Raw genomic sequence first — 22,785 nt, 5'->3', positions numbered from 1 at the left:
ACATTTCACTTTAAACAAATATACTAACTAATATGCATCAACTATAATGATTTTGTGTTCTTTGTATTATTAATTCCATTTTATCTTCTCTTTTTTTAAGTTAAGGTATAGTTGATATACACCACTTTATCTTCTTTATTGCTTGTTTTAGTTTCCTACAGCTACTGTAACAAAGTACCACAAACTGGGTGGCTTAAAACAACAGAAATTTATTCACTTACAGTTCTAGAAGCTATAATCCAAAATCAAGGTATAGACAGGGCCATGCTTCTTCTGAAGCCACTAGGAGAGGATCCTTATCTCTCTAGCTTCTGGTAGCCCCAGGCATTCCTTATTTTGTGGTAGTACAACTCAGTATTTGCCTCTGTCTCCACATAGCCATCTTCCCTGTGTGCCTCTGTATTCAGATTTCCTTTTTCTTATTAGGACATCAGTCATGTTGATTTAGGGCCCACCCTGATGACCTCACCTTAACTTGATTACATCTAAAAAGACCATATTTCCCAAAAAGTTCACATTAACAGTACCAGGGGTTAGGACTTCAACATATCCTTTTGGAGATACAATTCAACCCATAACATTGCCTTATTAACACTCCTTATTTTGTCTTTTTAGAGGTCGTTTTAGGGTTTATATTACACATTTTAACTTATCAAAGTCTACCTTCACGTAATACTTTGCCATGTCACATACAGTATAAAACCTTATAATGGTATATTTTCATGCTTCTCTCTCAGTCTGTATGCTATTGCTGTCATATATTTTACTTTAGAGTGATTGTTGTAGTTTCTGCCTTAAATAGTTATCTTTAACAGAGACATTTTTTTAATAAGGAAAAGAAGTCTGTTTTATAGATACCCACATATTTACTGTTTCTGGCGCTCTGTTTCTTTCTGTAGATCCAAATTTCAATTTGGTATTTTTTTTTCTTCATCTTGAAGGACTTCTTTTAACATTTCTTGTAGTCTAGGTCTGTTGGTAATGAATTTTTTTTCAGCCTTTGTATGCAGAAGAAAGTTTTAAGTTCACCTTTGTTTTTATTTTTGAAAGATATTTTCACTGGGTATTGAATTCTTTTTTTTAAATATTTATTTATTTTGGCTGCACTATGTCTTAGTTGCAACTTGCAGAATCTTCGTTGAGGCATGCAAAATCTTTAGTTGTGGCATGTGGACTTATTAGTTGCAGCATGTGGGCTTCTTAGTTTCAGCATGTGGACCCTTAGTTGTGGCATGAATGCGAGATCTAACAGTTCCCCGACCAGGGATCGAACCCGGGCCCCATGTATTGGAAGCACGGAGGCTTACCCATTGGACCACCAGGGAAGTCCTGGGTATGGAATTCTAGTTGACAGGTTTTTTTTTTTCTTTAAAGATGTTGCTTTCCTGTCTACTGGCTTGCATTGCTTCTGACAAGAAGCCTGTTGCCATCCTCATTTTTGTTTCTCTATGTATGTAATCTGTCTCTTTTCTCTGACTCTTAAGATATTTTCTTTATCACTGATAATTAAACCATTTGATTATGATGCGCTGTAGTGTGTTTTCTCCTTTCTTGGCCTTCAAATTCATTGAGCTCCTTGGATCTGTAAGTTGATAGTTTTCATCAAATTTAGCTAATTTGGGGCCATTATTTCTTCAAATACTTTTTCTGTCCATGTCCTTCTCTCTCATTCTGGGACTTCAAGTACATGTATATTAGACTGTTTAAAGTTGTCCCACAGTTCACTAATACTCTGTTCTTTTTTGTTTCCAGTCTTTTTCTTCTCTTTCATTTTGGATAGGGTTTACTACTGTTTCGTCAAGCTAACGAATCTTTTTTTCTGCAGTGTCTAATCTACTGTTAATCCCATTCAGTGTGTGTGTGTGTGTGTGTGTGTGTGTGTGTGTGTGTATTTTATCTCAGGCATTCTGTTTTTCATCTCTAGAAGTTTGATTTGGTTCTCTCCTTAACATGCCCATGCTTTCTTCTACCTTTTTTAACATATGGAACTACATTTTATAGTAGCTCTTCTAATGATCTTAACTACTAAGTCTTACTGTGTCTGTTTTTTATTGATTGGTTTTTCTCTTCAGTATAGGTTATATTTTTCTGCTTCTTTCCACGCCAGGGTTTTTTTGTATGCCGGTTATTGGAAATTTTACGTGGTTGAGTGCTGGACTTTTTGTATCCTTTTAAGTATTTTTCAAGTTTTGTTCTGGGATGCACTTAAATTTTTTTTTAATATCTTTATTGAAGTATAATTGCTTTACATTGTTGTGTTAGTCGCTGCTGTATAACAAAGTGAATCAGCTATATGTATACACATAACCCCATATCCCCTCCCTCTTGTGTCTCCCTCCCACCCTCCCTATCCCACCCCTCTAGGTGGTCACAAAGCACCGAGCTTATCTTCTTGTGCTATGCAGCTGCTTCTCACTAGCTATCTGTTTTACATTTGGTAGTGTATATATGCCAATGCCACTCTCTCACTTTGTCCCAGCTTACCCTTCCCCCTCCCTGTGTCCTCAAGTCCATTCTCTACATCTGCGTCTTTATTCCTGTCCTGCCCCTAGGTTCTTCAGAACCATTTTTTTTTTTAGATTCCATATGTATGTGTTAGCATACGGTATTTGTTTTTCTCTTTCTGACTTACTTTACTCTGTACGACAGATTCTAGGTCCATCCACCTCACTACAAATAACTCAATTTTGTTTCTTTTTGTGGCTGAGTAATATTCCATTGTATATATGTGCCACATCTTCTTTATCCATTCATCTGTCATTGGACACTTAGGTTGCTTCCATGTCCTGACTCTTGTAAATAGTGCTGCAGTGAACATTGTGGTACATGACTTTTTTTGAATTATGGTTTTCTCAGGGTATATGCCCAGTAGTGGGATTGCTGTGTCATATGGTAGTTCTATTTTTAGTTTTTTAAGGAACCTTCATACTGTTCTCCATAGTGGCTGTATCAATTTACATTCCCACCAAGAGTGCAAGAGGGTTCCCTTTTCTCCACACCCTCTCCAGCATTTATTGTTTGTAGATTTTTTGATGATGCCCATTCTGACCAGTGTGAGGTGATACCTCATTGTAGTTTTGATTTGCATTTTTCTAATGATTAGTGATGTTGAGCATCCTTTCATGTGTTTGTTGGCAATGTGTGTATCTTCTTTGGAGAAATGTCTATTTAGGTCTTCTGCCCATTTTTGGATTGGGTTGTTTGTTTTTTTGATATTGAGCTGCATGAGCTGCTTGTATGTTTTGGAGATTAATTGGTCAGTTGCTTCGTTTGCAAATATTTTCTCCCATTCTGAGGGCTGTCTTTTCGTCTTGTTTATAGTTTCCTTTGCTGTGCTTTTAAGTTTCATTAGGTCCCATATGTTTATTTTTGTTTTTATTTCCATTTCTCTAGGAGGTGGGTCAAAAAGGATCTTGCTGTGATTTATGTCGTAGAGTGTTCTGCCTATGTTTTCCTCTAAGAGTTTTATAGTGTTTGGCCTTACATTTAGGTCTTTAATCCATTTTGAGTTTATTTTTGTGTGTGGTGTTAGGGAGTGTTGTAATTTCATTCTTTTACATGTAGCTGTCCAGTTTTCCCAGCACCACTTATTGAAGAGGCTGTCTTTTCTCCATTGTATATTCTTGCCTCCTTTATCAAAGATAAGGTGACCATATGTGGGATGCACGTAAATTACTTGTTAACAGCTTGATCCTTTCAGGTTTTGCTTTTTAATTTGTTCGGTGGGACAAGAGCAGCCTTTAATCTGGATTAATTTTGCCCCACTTTGAATACTGTACTCAGTGGTCTGTTTAGTATGAGGTTTTTTCACTCTGGCTATTGAAAATATGAGCCATTCCCAGACCAAGCTGAGCTCCAAGAATTGTTCTGCCTGCTCCTTTTCAGTAGTTTTTTCACCACATTCTGGTAGTTTCCTCACTGCAATACTGTAAAGCAATTCTGATGCTAACTACCCAGACTTAGCATAGATTTTGCAGGCTATGGTCACAGTCCCAACAAGACTGTCATCAAGTCTTACTGACTTGCCAGTTACAAGCTCAGGGGTTCCCCAGGCCACTCACACTTCTAGCCAACTGGCTACAAATTTGAGGATTCATGCTAGCCCCTCAGGTTTGATAATTTGCTAGAACAACTTACAGAATCTAGGAGAGTGCTATACTTAAAATTACAGTTTTATTATAAAAGATACAGAGCAGGACCAGACAAATGAGACCCATAAGTTAAGATCTGGGAGAGTACTGAATACAAGAGCCTCCGTGTCTCAATGTGGAATCAAGAGGTCACCCTCTCGGCATATCTGTGTGTTCATCAACCAGGAAACTCAACCAAGATTTGATGTTCAGAGTTTTAAATGGGTTTTATTACATAGGCATGATATATTGTGTCATTGATCCCTTGAATGAACTTAGTCTCCAGCCACCTTCCCCTTCCTGGAGGAGGTCAGGCTAATATCACCTAGCTCAAAGCCCAGTCCTCTAGTCACATGGTTAATCTTTCCAATATGGCCAGCCCCCCATCCTGAAACTATCTAGGACCCCACCATGAGTCACTTCATTAGCATAAACTTAGGCATGGTCCCAGACACCCACAATGAGTAACAAAGATATCACTTGGGAAATTCTGAAGATTTAAAAGCTCCCTATCAGCAACTTGGGACAAGACTAGGCAAATTATCATACAACACTCAAACACCTGCACTGGTCAGTTTTCAACTGAAGACTCTAAGGAAACCTCTTACAGATCTTTGGAGCTCCCCTCTTTGTAGCGCTCTCCTTTCTGGTGCTGCAACCTGCAGATTCTAACTGCCTTGGCTTCCCTGAATTCTCAACATTTTCTTCTCAACACACGGAGTCCACTGAGCTCTAGTTGTGTTCCCCTTCCCTGCCCTGCATCCTCAGAACTTTCCTCAGGCATGTGCTACCTGCTGTCCAGTGTCTGAAAAACATTGTTTCATATATTTTTTTCAGTATTATAGTTGATTAAGATGGGAGAATAAATCTGGAATAAATAATTCCATATTACTCTATCATAATTGGTAGAAGTCTGTTCTTTTTTTTAGTATTCTTAGCTAAATCACCCAAGAAAGTTTGTGTGTCATCGTTTTCTCCACATGTTAACCTCTAAAAATCATTTCTATAATCTTTCCGAGGCATTTTCCTATAATTACTAGGATATTTCATATTTTATTGCAAAGCCATAAGATGATGCTATTTACAAAAACTTTTTAAAATAGTATTTCATATAATTGGCACATAGTCAAATTAAGTAGTAAGTGGTAGAACCTGATTTTAAACTTCAACAGTCTGACTCTGGAGCACATGCCTTTCAGTGTCAGACTTTGAGTTTTTTATTTTGTCAGATGGCCCTTTGGAGCTAACAGAACCCTAATGAAAATTATAGTACAGGGATGTCTTCTTTAACCTCCTAGCCCCAGAACTCTCTTATTATTTTTACTTCTACCCCCACAAGATGTATGTTACCCTCATGTAGCCTTCTGCCTGTTTAAAGCAAGCTCAGCATCTTTCTCAGGCTTGTCCTCCCTATAAACTGCTCCATACTATGAAGTTATTCCCTCCTACTTCTCAGGCAAAAGTCTTTTCTATAGTTACGTAATCTTATTGACAAAATATAGCTTACATGTATAGTATAAATGACACATAGTTGTTCCTGCCAAGTAAAGGATAATGGTACTTTTAGAAATGAATAGGTTTCTGGAAAAGGCAAAACTATGGAAACAGTAAAAAGGTAAGTAGTTGCCAAGGAAGGAGGAGGGATGAGTAGGCAGAGCACAGAGGATTTTTAGGGCAGTGAAAACATTCTGTATGATAACATAATGATGGATGCATGTCATAATACATTTTTCCAAACCCATAGAATATACAAAACCAAGAGTGACCTCTAAGGTAAACTATGGGCTTTGGATGATTATCAATGAGTGACAATGTGATAGTCACTGTAGATTCATCAACTGTAACATTGTTCCACTTTGGTGGGGGATGCTGATAACGGGGGAGGCTGTGCATGTGTGGGAGCAGGGAGTATATAGAAATTCTCTGCATCTTCCCCTCAGTTTTGCTGTGAACCTTAAACTGTGCTAAAAAAAATAGTATTAATAAAAAAATTATCATTAAAAAGTAAATTGGTCAACCCAAATGACCTCACTTGCTGAAATCTCTACATTGAGATTGTGTCTTTGAAAGCCTGTGCATTCTTTTATTCACTGGTCAGCTTCTCTTTTATTTTCAGAAGCTTCTTTGACCCAGACTCAGGTAATTAGTAGGATTTCCCATAAGCTGTATAAACTGTAAATAGTTTAGTCCATAGACTTACTGTCAATTAGATAATTTGAGGTTTAAATCTGCTTGCTTTCTAACAATGGAATTCTTTTTTTTTTAATTGAACTATAGTTGATTTACAAAATTGTATTAGTTTCAGGTGTACAGCAAAATGATTTGTTTTACATACATACATATATATATATATACACATACACATATATTCTTTTTCAGATTCTTTTCCATTGTAGGTTATTATAAGATACTGAATATAGTTCCCTGTGCTATACAGTAAATCCTTGTTTATCTATTTTATGTATAGTGTGTGTATCAAGAATAGAATTCTTATATCTTAAGATTTGCCTTTAAAGTAAAAAAAAAAATATCCAAGTGATTATTAGATTCCTTTTGCTCTAAACAGAATAATCCCTTGGTGTGGCTGTTTGAATTTACAGGGTAATAACTTCCCAGGTATCAATTGTTCTAGTGGTATTTATTTGTTGGCAAATACCCCACATTTAGACTGTCCATGTCCAGCTTTCTTTTTCTTTTTCTCTAACTTGCTATAGTTGCAAATGAGGGCTAGAGATAATTGGTTTATAGATGTGTTTACTATTTATTGACCCATAATTTTTATGTGGATTGTTTTAAGTTCAAATTAGCAATTTCAGATAGAGTGAAGATCTGTGCTATAATTTTTATCATTTTATCGTAACAAGAATCATTTTTTAAATAATAGTTTTCATAGGGGGATGAGAAAAGGACTGATGTCATCAATTTTAGAATGCAAACATGTTGAATGCTTATTTTTTAATATACTTGAATTGAAACAATAGTTAATGGTCATAAACTGAGGGTTTTTTTTAATGTCTACTTTTATAATTTTTTAGTACAACACCTCAGGTATTGAGCCCCACTATCACATCTCCCCCAAATGCACTGCCTCGAAGAAGTTCACGACTTTTTACTAGTGACAGCTCTACAACCAAGGTAATTTAAAGATTTCTGTATATCACATTTACTTAATGCTTCCCCCTCTAAAATTTCTGTTCATCGATGACTCAATGTCTGATGAATAAATTAGGAGGCTATTTAAAAATTTTTTAATGTTTTTTAATTTGGAGGACCATCTGTAACATTTGTAAATTTTCTTGGTCCTTTAATAAATATAACATTGTAGAAATTACAAAATTATAGTGATGGAGAGCAGGTCAGTGGTTATTAGGAGTTAGAAGTGAGGGGAGGATGTGACTTTTACAGCATAGCACAAGGGAATTTCTTTGTGTAGTGGTAGAGCAGTCTTATATCTTTATTGTGGTAGTTGATTACACAGATCCATACATGTGACAAAATTATACTGAAGTATACACACCAAAATTTTTTAAAAGGTGCATGTGAAAACTGATGAAATCCAAATAAGATCTATAGTTTTGGTTGCTAGTGTTGTACCAATTCCAATTTCCTGGATTTGATGGTGTACTACGGTTATGTCAAATGTTACCATTGCTAAAAGTTGTGGGAAGAGTAAATGGAAATTTTCTGTGTTTTCTTTGCACGTTTCTTTGCACAATTGGAGGAACTTATACCTTTGGTAAATTTTCTTCATCTATTGACAAATATTATGGACAGTCTTTAACTTTGACATATATAGATCAGCAATTTTGTACCTTATAAATTACAATGCTCTGAGACAATTAGATAGTTGTTGTATCTACTTACTTTCTTATTTTTAAATAATAAATGAAAGTGATGGTTTTTTTAAAATGTTTATTTATTTATTTATTTGGCTGCATTGGGTCGTAGTTGCGGCACGTGGGCTCTTCGTTGCGGCACGCGGGCTTCTCTCTAGTTGTGGTGCATGGGCCTAGTTGCCCCACGGCATGTGGGATCTTAGTTCCCCAGCCAGGGATCGAACCCACATCTCCTGCATTGGAAGGTGGATTCTTAACCATGGGACCACCAGGGAAGTCCCAAAAGTGATATACTTTCAATAAAGAGAAATGCTTAAAGCTAATGTACCTTAAACACTAGTTAGTTACTATGATTTATTTTCAGAATTGTTGCGTTCCAAATTAAATGACTTTGATGACTTGTTTTCTGAGAAAAATACAGATCAATCAAAACTGTTTATTTTATATCTAATACTTGAGAAAAGGGTTGGGGGGATGTCTAAAATAAATGAGTATAATAAGTGTGGGATTTTCCTTCTTGTTACAGGAGAATAGCAAAAAATTAAAAATGAAGTTTCCACCTAAAATCCCAAACAGAAAAACAAAAAGTAAAACTAATAAAGGAGGAATAACTCAACCTAACATAAATGATAGCCTAGAAATAACTAAATTAGACTCTGCAATCATTTCAGAAGGGAAAATCTCCACAATCACACCTCAGATCCAGGCATTTAATCTACAGAAAGCAGCAGCAGGTCTGTTTTAAATGCTTAATGTCTTCTTTGTATTTTATTTTATTCACTTATTTTAAGTAAATTTATTTATGTTCATTAAAGTGCTTTCCATTTTTTTCTGGATAGATGTTGGAATTTTTAATGAATTATTTTGTAATTAGCCTTTCTAGAAAACCAGACTGCTTTACTGTGTTTTTCTCCTTTGTTTACTACATTGTTTTCTCCTAGAAGGTTTGATGAGCCTTCTTCGTGAAATGGGGAAAGGTTATTTAGCTTTGTGCTCATACAACTGCAAAGAAGCTATAAATATCTTGAGCCACCTACCTTCTCACCACTACAATACTGGTTGGGTCCTGTGCCAGATTGGAAGGGCCTATTTTGAACTTTCAGAGTACATGCAAGTAAGTATGAAAAACAGTTATATATGCCTTTCTAGAGATAATTTAAATTTAATTAAAATGCTTATGCTTGAGAAGCCTAGATATAAAGGGTCAGTATTTATTATGTAATGTCTATATTTATTTTGTCTCTCTCTCTATATATATATAAGCACAATTCTTTCTTGTGTTAAGGGGTAGTTTAAATTCTTTGGGATTACTTGAGATAGATTTGTAGAGAACCCAAGTCATCCATACATTCTTTTTTTTTTTAATTTATTTTTCCTTTTTTGGCTTGTGTCGCGTCTTAGTTGGGGCACACAGGATCTTTGTTGAGGCATGCAGGATCTTTTTGTTACGGCACATGGTCTGCTTGGGTTTCTCTCTAGTTGTGCCGCTCGGGCTTCTCTCTAGTTGTGGCAGGAAGGTATTCTCTCTCTAGTTGTGGCACGTGGGCTCTGTAGTTTGTGGCATGCGGGCTGTCTCCTTGAGGCGTGAGCTCAATAGTTGTGGCATGCGGGCTTAGTTGCCCCACAGCATGTGGGATCTTAGTTCTCGACCAGAGATGGAACCCGCGTCCCCTGCTTGAAAGGTGGGTTCTTTACCCCTGGACCACCAGGGAGGTCCCCATCGATACATTCTTATGTGAAACGTTTGTACTCTACTTAGTTGGATCTGAAAATATGTATTTACCATGTAATAGATATTTATAATCAATTCTTTCTACTATATATATAGAGTTCTTACTGGGATGGCTTTTTGGCATTTAGTATGTTTTATAAATTTAATACTATGAAGAAAGTTGTATGTAATGGAGAACATAATGTCCATATTACAAGGCTTTTATCATTTTAATTTTAATTATATTTGTTGCTTAAGTTATCTGTTTAAATCAGGAAAGGAGAGGATGATTAGCCTAAAGCCAAAGAAAATTCTAATTTATTCCCCATTTCTTCTTTCAAAGCACTTCATCCCCCTGCCCCTAAACTTAAAATTAGAAAAACGTTTAAAAAAAACTTTAAGAAACCTATATATTAGTAAAATTTCTCTAACATAAATTATTTAAAGTTGATAATAAGGTCACTTATTTGCCCTGATTACTTTCAGCATATATTTGAGTGCATGTTGTATCCTAGACTCTATTCTGTACTGTAATATAGCTAGACAGATAATTGCTTGCCTTCAGAGAGCTTACTTTCTAGTAAGAGACATATTGTAAGCCAATAAATATATAAGGACAGGCAATAAGCATATGAAAGAAATAGCAATAATAATAGCAATAAGCATATGACATAGCAATAAGTCATATGAAAGAAAAATGAAGCATGGTAAGGAGATTGGGAGACAGTGAAGTATGGTGCTATTTTTTAAAAAACATGCTCAGAAAAAGGTTACTTCTCCCTGAATGAGCCATGCAAAGCTCTAGGGGTGAAGTGTACTTCCAGGTAGAGAATAAATGCAGAATTGTAATTTATTGTAAATTACAATTGTAATTTATCTTATAATTTTTGTAATCTATCTTGTAATAAATTGTAATTTATCTTGTAATTTTGAGTACTAAAGAAAAAAGAGTTGTAGACAGAAAGACTTTTTCATTGCTGGATTGTGGTTTTTTTAATTGGTACACAGGTAAAAGCTTTGTGTGGATTATTTCTTATTTATTGTTTCACAGGTACTTTACATGAATTTTATTGTTACCCCTAATTATAGAGCAGATGTAGACCCAGATATTTAACTAAAGAAAGCCTTTGTTTCAACTTAATTTAGTAAGTTTTTTTTTCATTTTCCTTTTTGTCTATGGCACAGTCACTTTTCAGAGGAAGCAATAGATTCTGAAAAATTTTAAACCAGAAGGTTTCCAAAACCTGTATTTAGCAGGTGGTTAGGTCTGTCTTCTCTTAACCAATGCATGTTTGAAAAATGCCCATTTGAAAAACTTATCTGTATAACTTTTAAGGGATTCAGGGAAGTCACAAATCTAAGCTAAATTTAGATAGTATATGGCCATATGTAAGAATTGTTCCTATTTTTCTAGTTTTATAAATTCTGTTTCCATATTTTGTCATCTTCATTTCATTAAGAGTAGACCAGATATTCCTTATTCTAAACTAAACTTGACTTTCAGAATTTTTAACTTACTGAGTTGATAAACTGGGGAGCTACATAACCCAAAGCCTCAAACTTCAGGGGAGAGAAGCACAGTTCTGGAAGCTTTGAGTGTGATGAGGAAAAACTTTGACCTGGTAGCTGAGAAGGGACCCTAAAGTCAAGAGAGTGCTGCAGAAGAAAAGGGAATTATACTAGGCAGGGACTATAGTTCCTAGCAGGTAAGACATTGATGAAAATATTCAGTGCTCCACATGCCATAGGGTTGGTGGCCAGCCAAGCCTGTTTTTCCCCTGAAGTTTTCAGCTCAACCTCTTAATAATCAGTACAAAAATAGGTTTTGTATTACACAGGTCATTCTTCCCTCACCTTTCCTGAGAGTTATTCTATAAAGCCATAATTAAAACATGGAATAGTGTTTTTTGAGAATAAAATAATTGACTTTTTAAATTATTAACTTTGTATAGATCTCTCTTCTGTCTTTTTGGTGGAAACAAATTTTCTTTCAGAATTCATGTTCCTGCCATAACTTGTTTATAAAAACTAGGTTAAGTGTGAATATGATTACATCAATATTTGACCTACCATGGAAGGTTGCTCAATTTGGCCATGTGTTAGTATCAATACTAGTTCACATAAGCACTGTAAAACAAGGCAGCGTTTAGGTCCTATGAGAACAGTGCCCAGCACTCTCCCTCTGTATATGTAAATTGTATCAACTTGTTTTCCCCTTACTAGTTTTTATATTTCAGGCTGAAAGAATATTCTCAGAGGTTAGAAGAATTGAGAATTACAGAGTCGAAGGCATGGAGATCTACTCTACAACACTTTGGCATCTTCAAAAGGATGTTGCTCTTTCAGTTCTTTCGAAAGACTTAACAGATATGGATAAAAATTCACCAGAGGTAAATTAACTGAAACACTTTGCTTATGTGGCTATCTTTTTTTATTTTTATTTTTTTTATTTTTTTTTTTGCCTCACCAGCGCAGCTTGTGGGATTTTAGTTCCCTGACCAGGGAGTGAACCCAGGCCCTAGGCAGTGAGAGTGCAGAGTCCTAACCACTGAACCACCAGGGAATTCCCTGTAGCTATCTTTTGATCATCTTTACCAAACAGAAATGACCCAAATCATTCATTTAGTATCACCCACACTTATTTTCGTATTCTTCTGTATAGGCAGGGACTCAGAGAAGAAGGGGAAATCCTAGAGTATATGGTGCAGATTCACAAATAGAAAAATCATAAAGCAGGTTTTTCATTCAGGATTAATCAAGATTTGGTTTTGTTATAATTGCTGTTGTCACCAAGAGTAGAGTTCATTAAACAGAAATAGAGATTTTTTTTAAAGTGCTCATTTTAAATTAAAATAATAATTTTAACTGTCATTTTAAGACATAGGCGCAGTTTACATGTTTCAGTCCTATAAGGATTTTATTTCTGTGCACCTCAAGAATATTTAGTGGTACTTCCGTAACATATTTAAGCTTCTGTAGTCTCCATGAACACTGAATTGGCAAATACTGAACCATTGCTCCTAGGGGAAATACACACACACATATCACACTTGGATCCACCAGTGATCACTAAAGCACTGCAAGTATTGATTTTGGTTTTACAAATAAATTTTAGAAAGTAGACAAATTTGCCAATATGGAATCCATGAATGAGGATTGACTATATTAAAACTCTTTCAATTGTTGTCTTTCTGTTCTAAATAAGATCTGAGTCTTGATTTTAGTCATAGATTGCTTTTGTTAGAAAAATATAAAACAAAATTTTAATTGTGCATTTGGTTCTTGTTTCCATTTTTTTAAGGCCTGGTGTGCTGCAGGGAACTGTTTCAGTTTGCAACGGGAACATGATATTGCGATTAAATTCTTCCAGAGAGCTATCCAGGTTGATCCAAATTATGCTTATGCCTATACTCTATTAGGGCATGAGTTTGTGTTAACTGAAGAATTAGACAAAGCATTAGCTTGTTTTCGAAATGCTATCAGAGTCAATCCTAGACATTATAATGCATGGTAAGTGCTAACAAAGTGCAAAGGCAGTGTCTTATTGATGGGGCTGATACTCAGTAATTTTTCTTGTTAGATATCTCTTTGTTGTCATGAATTTGATTACTAACTAATACTTAAGAATGGTACCTACTAGTTGATAACTTCTAACCAAAATGGTTTTTTATGTGGAATTTATACCTTTAACAAACTCTTAACTAATGCCAGTAGAATTCCAGATCCTTATATTCAACAGTTTCAACCTTTTCTCCTACCAAATTTTTGCAAATAGGCGGTTTTGTTACTTTGATTTGCTACTTTTTCTTAGAACACTAAAATGGTGATAAACATAGAAAGTGGTTGGGACTGTGGAAGGTTAATCTTTTGGGTTAATCATTATAGCAATTTTCTATTTGTCACTAAATCTGAAGCACTAGATTATTGAAATGTATTTTTTCATTTGTGTATATGTGTTTTTTAATGGATATCTCATTTCTAAGTAGTTACATTGCCTGAAAGATGGCCTGATAAGTGCTAGCTTCTGCCGACCTATTAAACAGTCAGGCTTGCCAACATTCACATAAAGTTCTCTGTGATATTTTCAGAGCTCAGTTCTTAATAGGACTTCTGTTGTTTTTTAAATATGTACTGTCTGTTCTGCTATATTGCAGTAGTTGCATTCTTAAAAAAACTTTACCATATCAAATATTATGCTATAAAAATAATTGTTTCAATTAGAGAAAAGGAGGAATATTTAGACTAGCAAGCTTTTACTGGGAAGAATTTCAATATTGAGTTATTTAGGTAACTATATAAGTATTTAACTAAACATTAAGCAAATTTGTTTTTCCAACTCCAATCTTCAGTTATCTCCACTTTCACCATTATTAGCACAGAACTTTTCATACCTTTTCTTCACCTCTAACACAATTATAATAATAAACAAAACCACACAAATAAAGCAGATATACTGTTGTGCTTTTTTTCTTAATTATTTGGTGTTTATTCCCCATCATCATTAGCTAGTTTAGCCAAGAGGGATCCTTAATGTAAATCTGTCACAATGTGTTCATTTGATGTTTTGAAAATTCAGGAAAAATACCTGTATGTGAAGTTACTATACTGTTACATAGTCTTTAAAATGTATAATTTTGAAGTCTATTTGAAGCCTTTAAAAAATATAATTTTGAAGTCTGTAAATTTTGAAATCTATATGAGCATATTTTTGGCACAGTGAGTGGGGAGACGGGATGGAAGCAGAACATGACACTATGCATATTCTAATTATAGTATAAAATATATATGCATTTGGACAAATAACATGGAATTAGCATTGTTAGGAGTTTAGGGTCTAGAATCATAAAGGAAGGAACTGATTAGAATCCTTATTAGCTGTATAACTTTGGGCAAGTTATTTAACTTCTCTAAGCCTCAGTTTCTTTATTTAAAAATGTGATTGGTAACAGTACCTATCTCCTTGGTTCCTTCTAGGATTAAATGAGGTAAATCACACAAAGAATTTAACAAAATTCTTGGCACACACACATGATAACCACTCAGTAAAACTTAGTTACTAAATCTAGATTGTAGTGGTGGGTCTAAGGATGTGATTTCTTTTTTCCCTCATTGTTATAGTTTTATTTGATTCATTGATTGATTGACTGGATTGGATTTATTGTTTTTACCTGTAAAAGTGACTTGGCTAGAATTCTTTGACAATTTTTTATCATGACTGATCGTTTTTGCCTCTCCTAAGACCATCAGTATTTTTCTACTGGTTTATTAAAATGCCACATTCCATACATATCCTTTTATTAGTTGAACTAAATTAGCAGTTCATACCCCTAAAATTGTACTTTATTTTAAACTCTCAGGTATGGTTTAGGAATGATTTATTACAAGCAAGAAAAATTCAGCCTTGCAGAAATGCATTTCCAGAAAGCACTTGACATCAACCCTCAAAGTTCAGTTTTGCTTTGCCACATTGGAGTAGTAAGTAGCTTTCTAAGTATTGTTCAGTTAATCCCTTTTGAAATGTTTGTTATTGACTTAATTGCTATAATGAAAATTAGGGCTTTTTGTTATTGTTATTCTTGAAACAATATCCTAGATTCTTTTACAGCCAAAAATATTGCCTTTTTGCTTGGCATAAAGAGAAATCACTGGAGTACCCTCATTCCTTGGGCAAGTTACTTAATTTCTCTGAGGTTCTATTTTATGAATGACAAGTAATACCACCTTGCATACCTCATAGGGTTATTATTAACATTCATATGAGATACTTCATATTTTTGAGTGTTATTATAACACTCATATGCGATACTTCATATTTTTGAAAGCAGTTTTCCATATTAATATTTAGCTCCTAAATTAAGTAATTAATAATTTAAGGCAAATTATTTCCTGTATTTTAGCCTCTGAGTGATATAGATATGTCAGGACTAATTAAAATTATTATAAGGCAGTGTGGATTGCCAATTTTATATATTTTTTTAATGTATCTGATAATAAGTTGTACTTTGATAAGATAGGAGAAAAGGTATGTTTGCTTTTTAAAATCTCATTTACTAGTTTCTCTGCAAGCATGGTACCTTAAATTCTTTTTCTTGCCCTCTCACCCCCTTCCCCTCTCCCTCTTTCCTTCCCCTGCCCCTTTTTCTTTCTCTCAGCAAGTTTGGCTTTTGTGTGAGCAAGCGTACAATATGAGGAAAATTATATTAGTTTGGAATTTCACTGTTCATTTTGGGGGAAGAATTCTAGTTCTTTATAATAATTTTCTTAAAAATTGACATGGTAATTTCTTTTATAGTTAGATACTGTGCAAAAAATATAAAGTATGTCAAATTAAAGATTTTTTTCCCATCACTTAAGATAAACCAAACTTGATTATCTCTTGATACCTTTTAGTGAAGTTGAACATATTTTATAGTAGGCTTGCGTCTAAAGTTATTGTGGAACAGATTGTTTTATAATTTTGAGTGGTTTCTTTGAAGTTTTTAGATAAAAGAGTATGCTTCTCTGTTAGGAAACTAGTATTTAGGATTTCAGTTCTGTGGGCAAAATATTTGGCCGCATGTAGTAATAACCTTCTGCAAAGATCATTGCATAGATGAATTTAGCACCAGATGTTGGCAGTACCTACTCTCACATTCTTGTTGGTTAAAGTTCCACAATCACATCCATTCACTCCACTTTATTTTATTTTATTAACTTATTTATTTATTTTAATTGAGATTTTCAAGGAACATAATTTCAGTTTTAATCCCACTTTCCAATCACACTCAAATTCCAGGTAAGAGACTGGGTCATGGCTTCATAATTATACAATATAAAACAGACAAAGTGTGATGGTTGAACACCCCCCACTGCCCAGTTTCTAAAGCCCATAGTCCAGCACTGTGTGATCTGTGGGTTCTGAGACCTACAAAGGTCACTTATCTTTGCTATAGTTTCCCTGTTTTTGTTTTTTTTTGAAGTATAGTTGATTTACAATGTTGTATTAGTTTCAGGTTTTCAGCAAGATGATTCAGTTTTTTATATATATATATATATATATATATATATTCTTTTTCAGATTCTTTCCCATTATAGGTTATTATGAGATATTGAATATAGTTCCCTGTGCTATACAGTAGGTCCTTGCTGTTTATGTATTTTGTATATAGTAGTCTGTATCTGTTAGTCCCAAACTCCTAATTTATCCCTCCCCCACCCCTTTCCCTTTGGTAATCATAAGTTTGTTTTCTATGTCTGTGAGTCTTTTCCACTTCACTTTTAACATATAATTCATCTAAGGAGGAACACAGCAGAATATGAGTACACAGGAATAAATAGTGAGACTTGGTTGGTTTTTTTTAAGTTATTTAAAATAAATTATTTACTACCCAGAATTACAGATTAATGGTTTTCAAATGTGTAAAGCAGAAGGACCATTTTTAAAACAAATTCCTAAAATATGTAAAAGTGTAATTGTTCCGAGTGAAACAGGGTTGGTAAGTTTTAGAGCCAAATCCTCTAGGGGTTCTTGGAAAGTTTCGAAAAGTCTAATATTTAGAGGACCATAATAAATCTGTTAAAATGTGAGTATTACCTAGCTAAATAGTACAGATTTTCTTGAGAAGGAAGACAAAGGTTTTTCTTATCTTTTAGGCTTAAAGGTAACCAACTATCTACTCTAAAGATAGAATCTTGATTATCATTATGTAGGGTAATGGTGAATTGGGAGCTATGTTGGTTTTGAGTCACACTATTTGGTTTTCACCTTTCCTCATAAATATCAAAAGGAAAAGTAGGATCTTTATTTCTTACAGGTTCAGCACGCACTGAAAAAATCTGAGAAGGCTTTGGATACCCTAAACAAAGCCATTGTTATTGATCCTAAGAACCCTCTATGCAAATTTCACAGAGCCTCAGTTTTATTTGCAAATGAAAAATATAAGGTAAGATATATACATGTATCTTAATCGTCTCCAACGTTGTACTGCTTAAGTTTTGCCCCTTTTTTAATAAACTAAAAGTTATTTATACTTGAATTTTTATCTTAAATAGTCTATTTTCCCCATTTTTAAAAGCTATTAATTTCTTTTTTGTGCCTGTGTGATTTTATTTCTTCATGAGAAGTACTCATGGGAAGGATGGGTGTATGGATATTTAGGAATATATGGTTATCCCTTGAAAAGATTTCCTACGTGGAAAGGCAGTTATCTTAAATGTAAAACATAAACCATCCTGTTAGGACCAAAATATGCGAACAGATGACAAATGAATGTGTGCATTTTTCAATAAGTATTTATTTGAGTATCTGTTATATGTCAGGCACTAGGAATATAGTGGCAAGTGAAGCAACCATATTTCCTGCCTTTGAATAGCTTACCATCTAGTACCCTTCTAGAGGGAAAACAGACATTAATCAAATAATCACAAGAATAATACATAAAGGAAAAGTATACATAGTGAGTTATGAGATCTTATAACAGGGAGATTAGGTAATCATAAACTATGAATCCAAAGTTTTGATTTTAAGTTCAGGTTACTTTTTAAATAAATTCAGGCTCTTTCTACTAAAAACAGTTAAAAACTTACCAAAAAAATACCCGAAATTTAAGTGCACGGAAAAACTTGGGCTAAATAATCCATTTTAGTGGACTCTTTCCCTAGAAACCTGTTATTCCAGTACACATTGAAATTTGCTGAAATCGAAAAATACAAACTCGGTGGTAAGCCCTTAACTTTTTACAAGACTAAGAAAGATATATAAAGTGATTAAATGTATAATTTATTCTTTGTCATTTATTCAGTAATTCTTATAGTCTCGCTCTGGTTTTCTTTATGAAGTGGATGTCTAATCCTACTGTTCTGTCCTTTTAAAACTTCTTTTAAATCTAATAAACACTTTTAACTTGCTCTTTGAAGCACTATAATTGTAATTCAGCATTTGTTTTCATTTTTTTGCTTCACTGTACTTCTCTAGCTATGCGGTCAGGTTTTTCTGTTGAAGGATTTTATTCAATTTATTGTTCTTAAAGCCATTTTAATGCCACCACACCTACCAGGAATGCCATGTAAATCAGCCTTATACTTGCTTCAAGAAGCTCATGTTCTAATCTGATCCACAGTCCAGGCTGTAATGGTTATAGTCATTTTTGAGTACCAGCTTGGGGCTTGGCTACTTTGATGCATGGATTAGATACAGGTAGAAAAAGGGCATGAGGAACAGTTACTGATTGCTTCTGAAATGTCTTGCCTCCAAAATGAAAATCAAATTGTGTTAGAGGGCCACCTCAGTCTCTGTGGCAAAAACATTGCTAGACACCACCCTGTTTAATGTGTTGTGTTGATATCTAGTTGTGTAAGTCTTAAGTCTTTTAGAGCAAAAATGAGAACTCTGGTGCTGTGTTAGACACTATTTCTCAATATTTCTCACTATTTCTCACTATTTTTCTATTTGCAAATAGATTATCGGGGGGAGGCATGATAGATACATGAAATTTTGATAACAGTTGTAACATATAGTCATAGGAAAAAATACACATCAATTCTGAACTGTGTGAACTGTGTGTGGTGTAGAAGTATAGAAGTTTTGGGGTATGTTATCTTGATTAAAATTTCTTTAAAGCAGTGATTCTCAGAGTATGGTCTGGGAACTTCTGGTGGGGCTGGTCCCAAAAACCCTTTCAAGAAGTCCACAAGGTCAAAACTATTTTCATAATAATATTTAGATGTTATTTGCCTTTTTCACTTTCATTTTCTCCCCAGTGTACAGTGGAATGTTTCACAAATTACTTGATGTGATATCATAACAGATTGAATGCAGAAGCAGATAAGAGAGTCCAGCTGTCTTCTGTTAACCAGAGATTTGCAAAAATGTTAAACAGTGTCACTCTTCTCACTGATCTTTTATTCTGATTAGAAATATATTATGTTAGTTAACATAACTAGGCTAGATTCCTAACAGTGGGATTGCTGAATCAATGTTTACCTGCAGTTGTTAACTTGATAGATAATGCTAAGTTGTCCTCACAGAGAGGTTGCATCAACTTACAATTCTGCCCTCAGTGATGAGAATACCTGATTTCCCTCACTCATGGTAACTTCATGTAACATCAAACTTTTTATTTTTGTCCACTTAGTAGGTGAAAAATTGACAGTATCTCATTTGGGGAGCCAGTTTTTTGGGTTTTTTTGTTTTTTATTTTTGGCTGCGTTGGGTCTTTGGTGCTGCGCTCGGGCTTTGTGGCGAGCGGGGGCCACTCTTCGTTGTGGTGTGTGGGCTTCTCGTTGCGGAGCATGGGCTCCAGGCACATGGGCTTCAGTAGTTGCAGCACGTGGGCTCAGCAGCTGCGGCTCACGGGCTCTAGAGCGCAGGCTCAGCAGTTGTGGCACACAGGCCCAGTTGCTCCACGGCATGTGGGATCTTCCCAGATCAGGGCTCGAACCCATGTCCCCTGCATTGGCAGGCAGACTCCCAACCACTTCGCCACCAGGGAAGCCCCAGTTTTTATTTTTAATCATCATATCTTTCTTTTAAATACAAATGCAATTTTCCTATCTGTCTTTTCAATCTCCTGAACCCTTTAGCAGTGGTCAGAAAATTGCTAGATAATTTTAACTCAATTCAGAGGGTTAAATTTTAGGCTCTTCATCATTAGTTAAAATGGCAGGTTGGTATTCAAAGCTTAGTGCTGGCGTCAGGGAGAAGGTAAATTAACAGAACTTCAGAGTTGTTCTGCAACTTAGTTTTTAAAACACTTTCATATACAGTGTGATGGAGTTTAGTTATTTTAAACAAAATGGTGACAAAAGCAAGGGTTGTCACCTCCATATTTCACAAAGAATTGTGTGTGTTTTCAGTAAATTTTGGTGAATTCCTGCCACTTCTTAGTTCCTGTTGTCATAAGTATTTTCCTTGCATTTTATTTTCACAACAAGAATTAATGCAACAAGGAAGTACATTGATTAAGATCTAGTAAGCTTTAGTTAAGATGATTTGGGAAATTAAATAAAAACACTTGCTTAGTCAAAACTGTACTATTTTGCTACTGTGTTTTTCTTTGCCTTTTTCAGTCTGCTTTACAAGAACTTGAAGAATTGAAACAAATTGTTCCCAAAGAGTCCCTCGTTTACTTCTTAATAGGAAAGGTAAAGATTGGGGCCCTGGTTCTAAACTGTGACTTTCATAACATATTAATTTTTGAAGAATAAATATAATATTTTATTGTGCAATATCTGTTGAGCAAATTCAACTAGAGCTCTGAACTAATTGCTCTGGAAATAAAGAATGGATTTAGTTTTAACACTTAAGAAGATGACATCCTACTGAAGAAGCAAGAACATACACCCTATAACCCTAATCCTTCTATAGTTTTGGAAGTGTATTAGCACTTGCAGCCAATGGCCAGTAATGAGTTCCTAACTGAGGCTACCTCAAGGAAAGCCCTTAGCTTCCAATTATCAATAAAATACTCAAACATCCCCCAAAAGAAGAAAAGTAATGCCGCTGTGTTGTTTAGTTTGAAAAAATGGCTTGCAAAATTTCCAAGGCCAGACTAGTCAGGATTTTACACACTGGGCCCCCAGATGCCAGTTGGTTAAGGTAGCTGAGGACAGTGGACAGGTGCTGAGAGTTGATGTAACTCCGTTTAAAATCAGTGTAAATGAATGCTAATCAAGCAGCTTATAGTCCATTTCTTTCCATTATCATTGTTCCAGACAGAGTGAGATTTATTGGAAGCTCACTACCTGAGAGATATAGGCAAGGAATTCTGAAAATAATATCTGAATATATTAAAAGGAACTCAAAAGTTGGTATGAATTCTTCGATAGGATGAAAATGTCCTACTCATCAGAATGAATTTATAGCACATAATCAAGAGCCTAATTTAAAATGTTTAGGATTTTATAGCTGAAGCTTACAACTTAATGAAAAATGTAGTGCTGCTGTTTATTTTTAGGTTTACAAGAAGTTAGGTCAAACGCACCTCGCCCTGATGAATTTCTCTTGGGCTATGGATTTAGATCCTAAAGGAGCCAATAACCAGATTAAAGAGGCAATTGATAAGCGCTACCTTCCAGATGATGAGGAGCCAATCACCCAAGAGGAACAGATCAGTGAGTATCATCCATGTGAATTAGGTTTATATGTGGTTATTCAAACTAGAAAGCTAGTGAAACACCACATCAGAGTTGGTAAGATGAAACAGATATTTTTTTATGACACAGAATAAACATGGAAATTTTTTTGAGTATTCAGAAAGCTACCTTTTGTATACAGATTTAGGGACTGCTTTTTTATTTTATCTCTAACCATGTTAGATTCTTTATACCAAATGAAATTTTAGGGAAATTGAACAGGGTCGTATAATAACAGCGTGCATATGGAGCCAGGTAACTAGTTTCAGTTCTGGATCTAGTTTGCTGTGTGATTTTTGACAAATCCATTGCTAATTTCTACCTAAGCTTCAATCTATGTAACTAATGCCTGCCTTATCTGCTTCATAGGAACGTGGTAGGGGGAGAAAAGATGATAGGTGTGACTATGTTGAAAATATTATAAGTGCTAAGTGAATGAATAATAAATTTGTGCACCTTTTAAAGTACTGACAGATCTGTAGTAGCTATTCAAATTCTGTGTAGCTCTCACAAACCTAAAATCTAAATATATGGTGAATATATTTAAATGGAGAGATCAAAAAAAGAGGAAGGAACAAAGAATTAGATTGATAACTTAAGGCAGTAAATACTCTATCCCTATACTGAATCACTATATTGTACACCTGAAACTAATATAATATTGTAAATCAGCTATACATCAATTAATTAAAAAGCAAAAAATATATATACTCTATCGCCTAATTGAGAGTATGTCTTAAAATAATTAGTGAGAGCCAAGACTTAATATATTAATATTTTTTAATAAGAGAATTGAGAGACCTCTGATGAGATAAACTAAGATGACTTTGTACCAGAAATATATTTATATTCTATATTTTTGTGAACTAACAGGGACTGTCCCCAAATTGGAGTCAACAATTGGACGGAATGTCAGAGAATAGTTCTGATTCTTAGGTTAGGAATAGGAATTCATTAGGGAGAGGCAGTTTTAGTAGTTAAAACTCTTAAAGGTTAA

The 22,785-nt window shown here is 34.7% G+C and overlaps 1 protein-coding gene across 7 annotated transcripts in view; it reads left to right on the top strand.

The window, feature by feature from the left end:
* Positions 1-22,785, top strand: part of CDC27 (cell division cycle 27) — a 104,456-nt gene that overhangs the window by 32,647 nt on the left and 49,024 nt on the right. For 3 of the 7 annotated variants that reach the window (XM_022589062.3, XM_089901375.1, XM_089901374.1), the window contains 9 exons: positions 7,166-7,265; positions 8,493-8,700; positions 8,911-9,080; positions 11,915-12,067; positions 12,979-13,187; positions 15,035-15,152; positions 17,471-17,599; positions 20,724-20,798; positions 21,611-21,767. In XM_022589062.3, the coding sequence (XP_022444770.1) occupies positions 7,166-7,265; positions 8,493-8,700; positions 8,911-9,080; positions 11,915-12,067; positions 12,979-13,187; positions 15,035-15,152; positions 17,471-17,599; positions 20,724-20,798; positions 21,611-21,767 (1,319 nt within the window). Of the gene's footprint in view, positions 1-7,165; positions 7,266-8,492; positions 8,701-8,907; positions 9,081-11,914; positions 12,068-12,978; positions 13,188-15,034; positions 15,153-17,470; positions 17,600-20,723; positions 20,799-21,591; positions 21,768-22,785 lie in introns of all 7 variants that reach the window. The other 4 variants (XM_022589060.3, XM_022589058.3, XM_089901377.1 and 1 more) reach the window with 2 other exon arrangements.

Source organism: Delphinapterus leucas, chromosome 19, assembly GCF_059928025.1.
Source record: "Delphinapterus leucas isolate spDelLeu-1000000601 "Yukka" chromosome 19, BTC_Dleu_Yukka2, whole genome shotgun sequence".
Lineage (NCBI taxonomy): Eukaryota > Metazoa > Chordata > Mammalia > Artiodactyla > Monodontidae > Delphinapterus > Delphinapterus leucas.
Note: the sequence above shows the minus strand (reverse complement) of the source record. Positions and strands in the feature narration are given on the sequence as shown.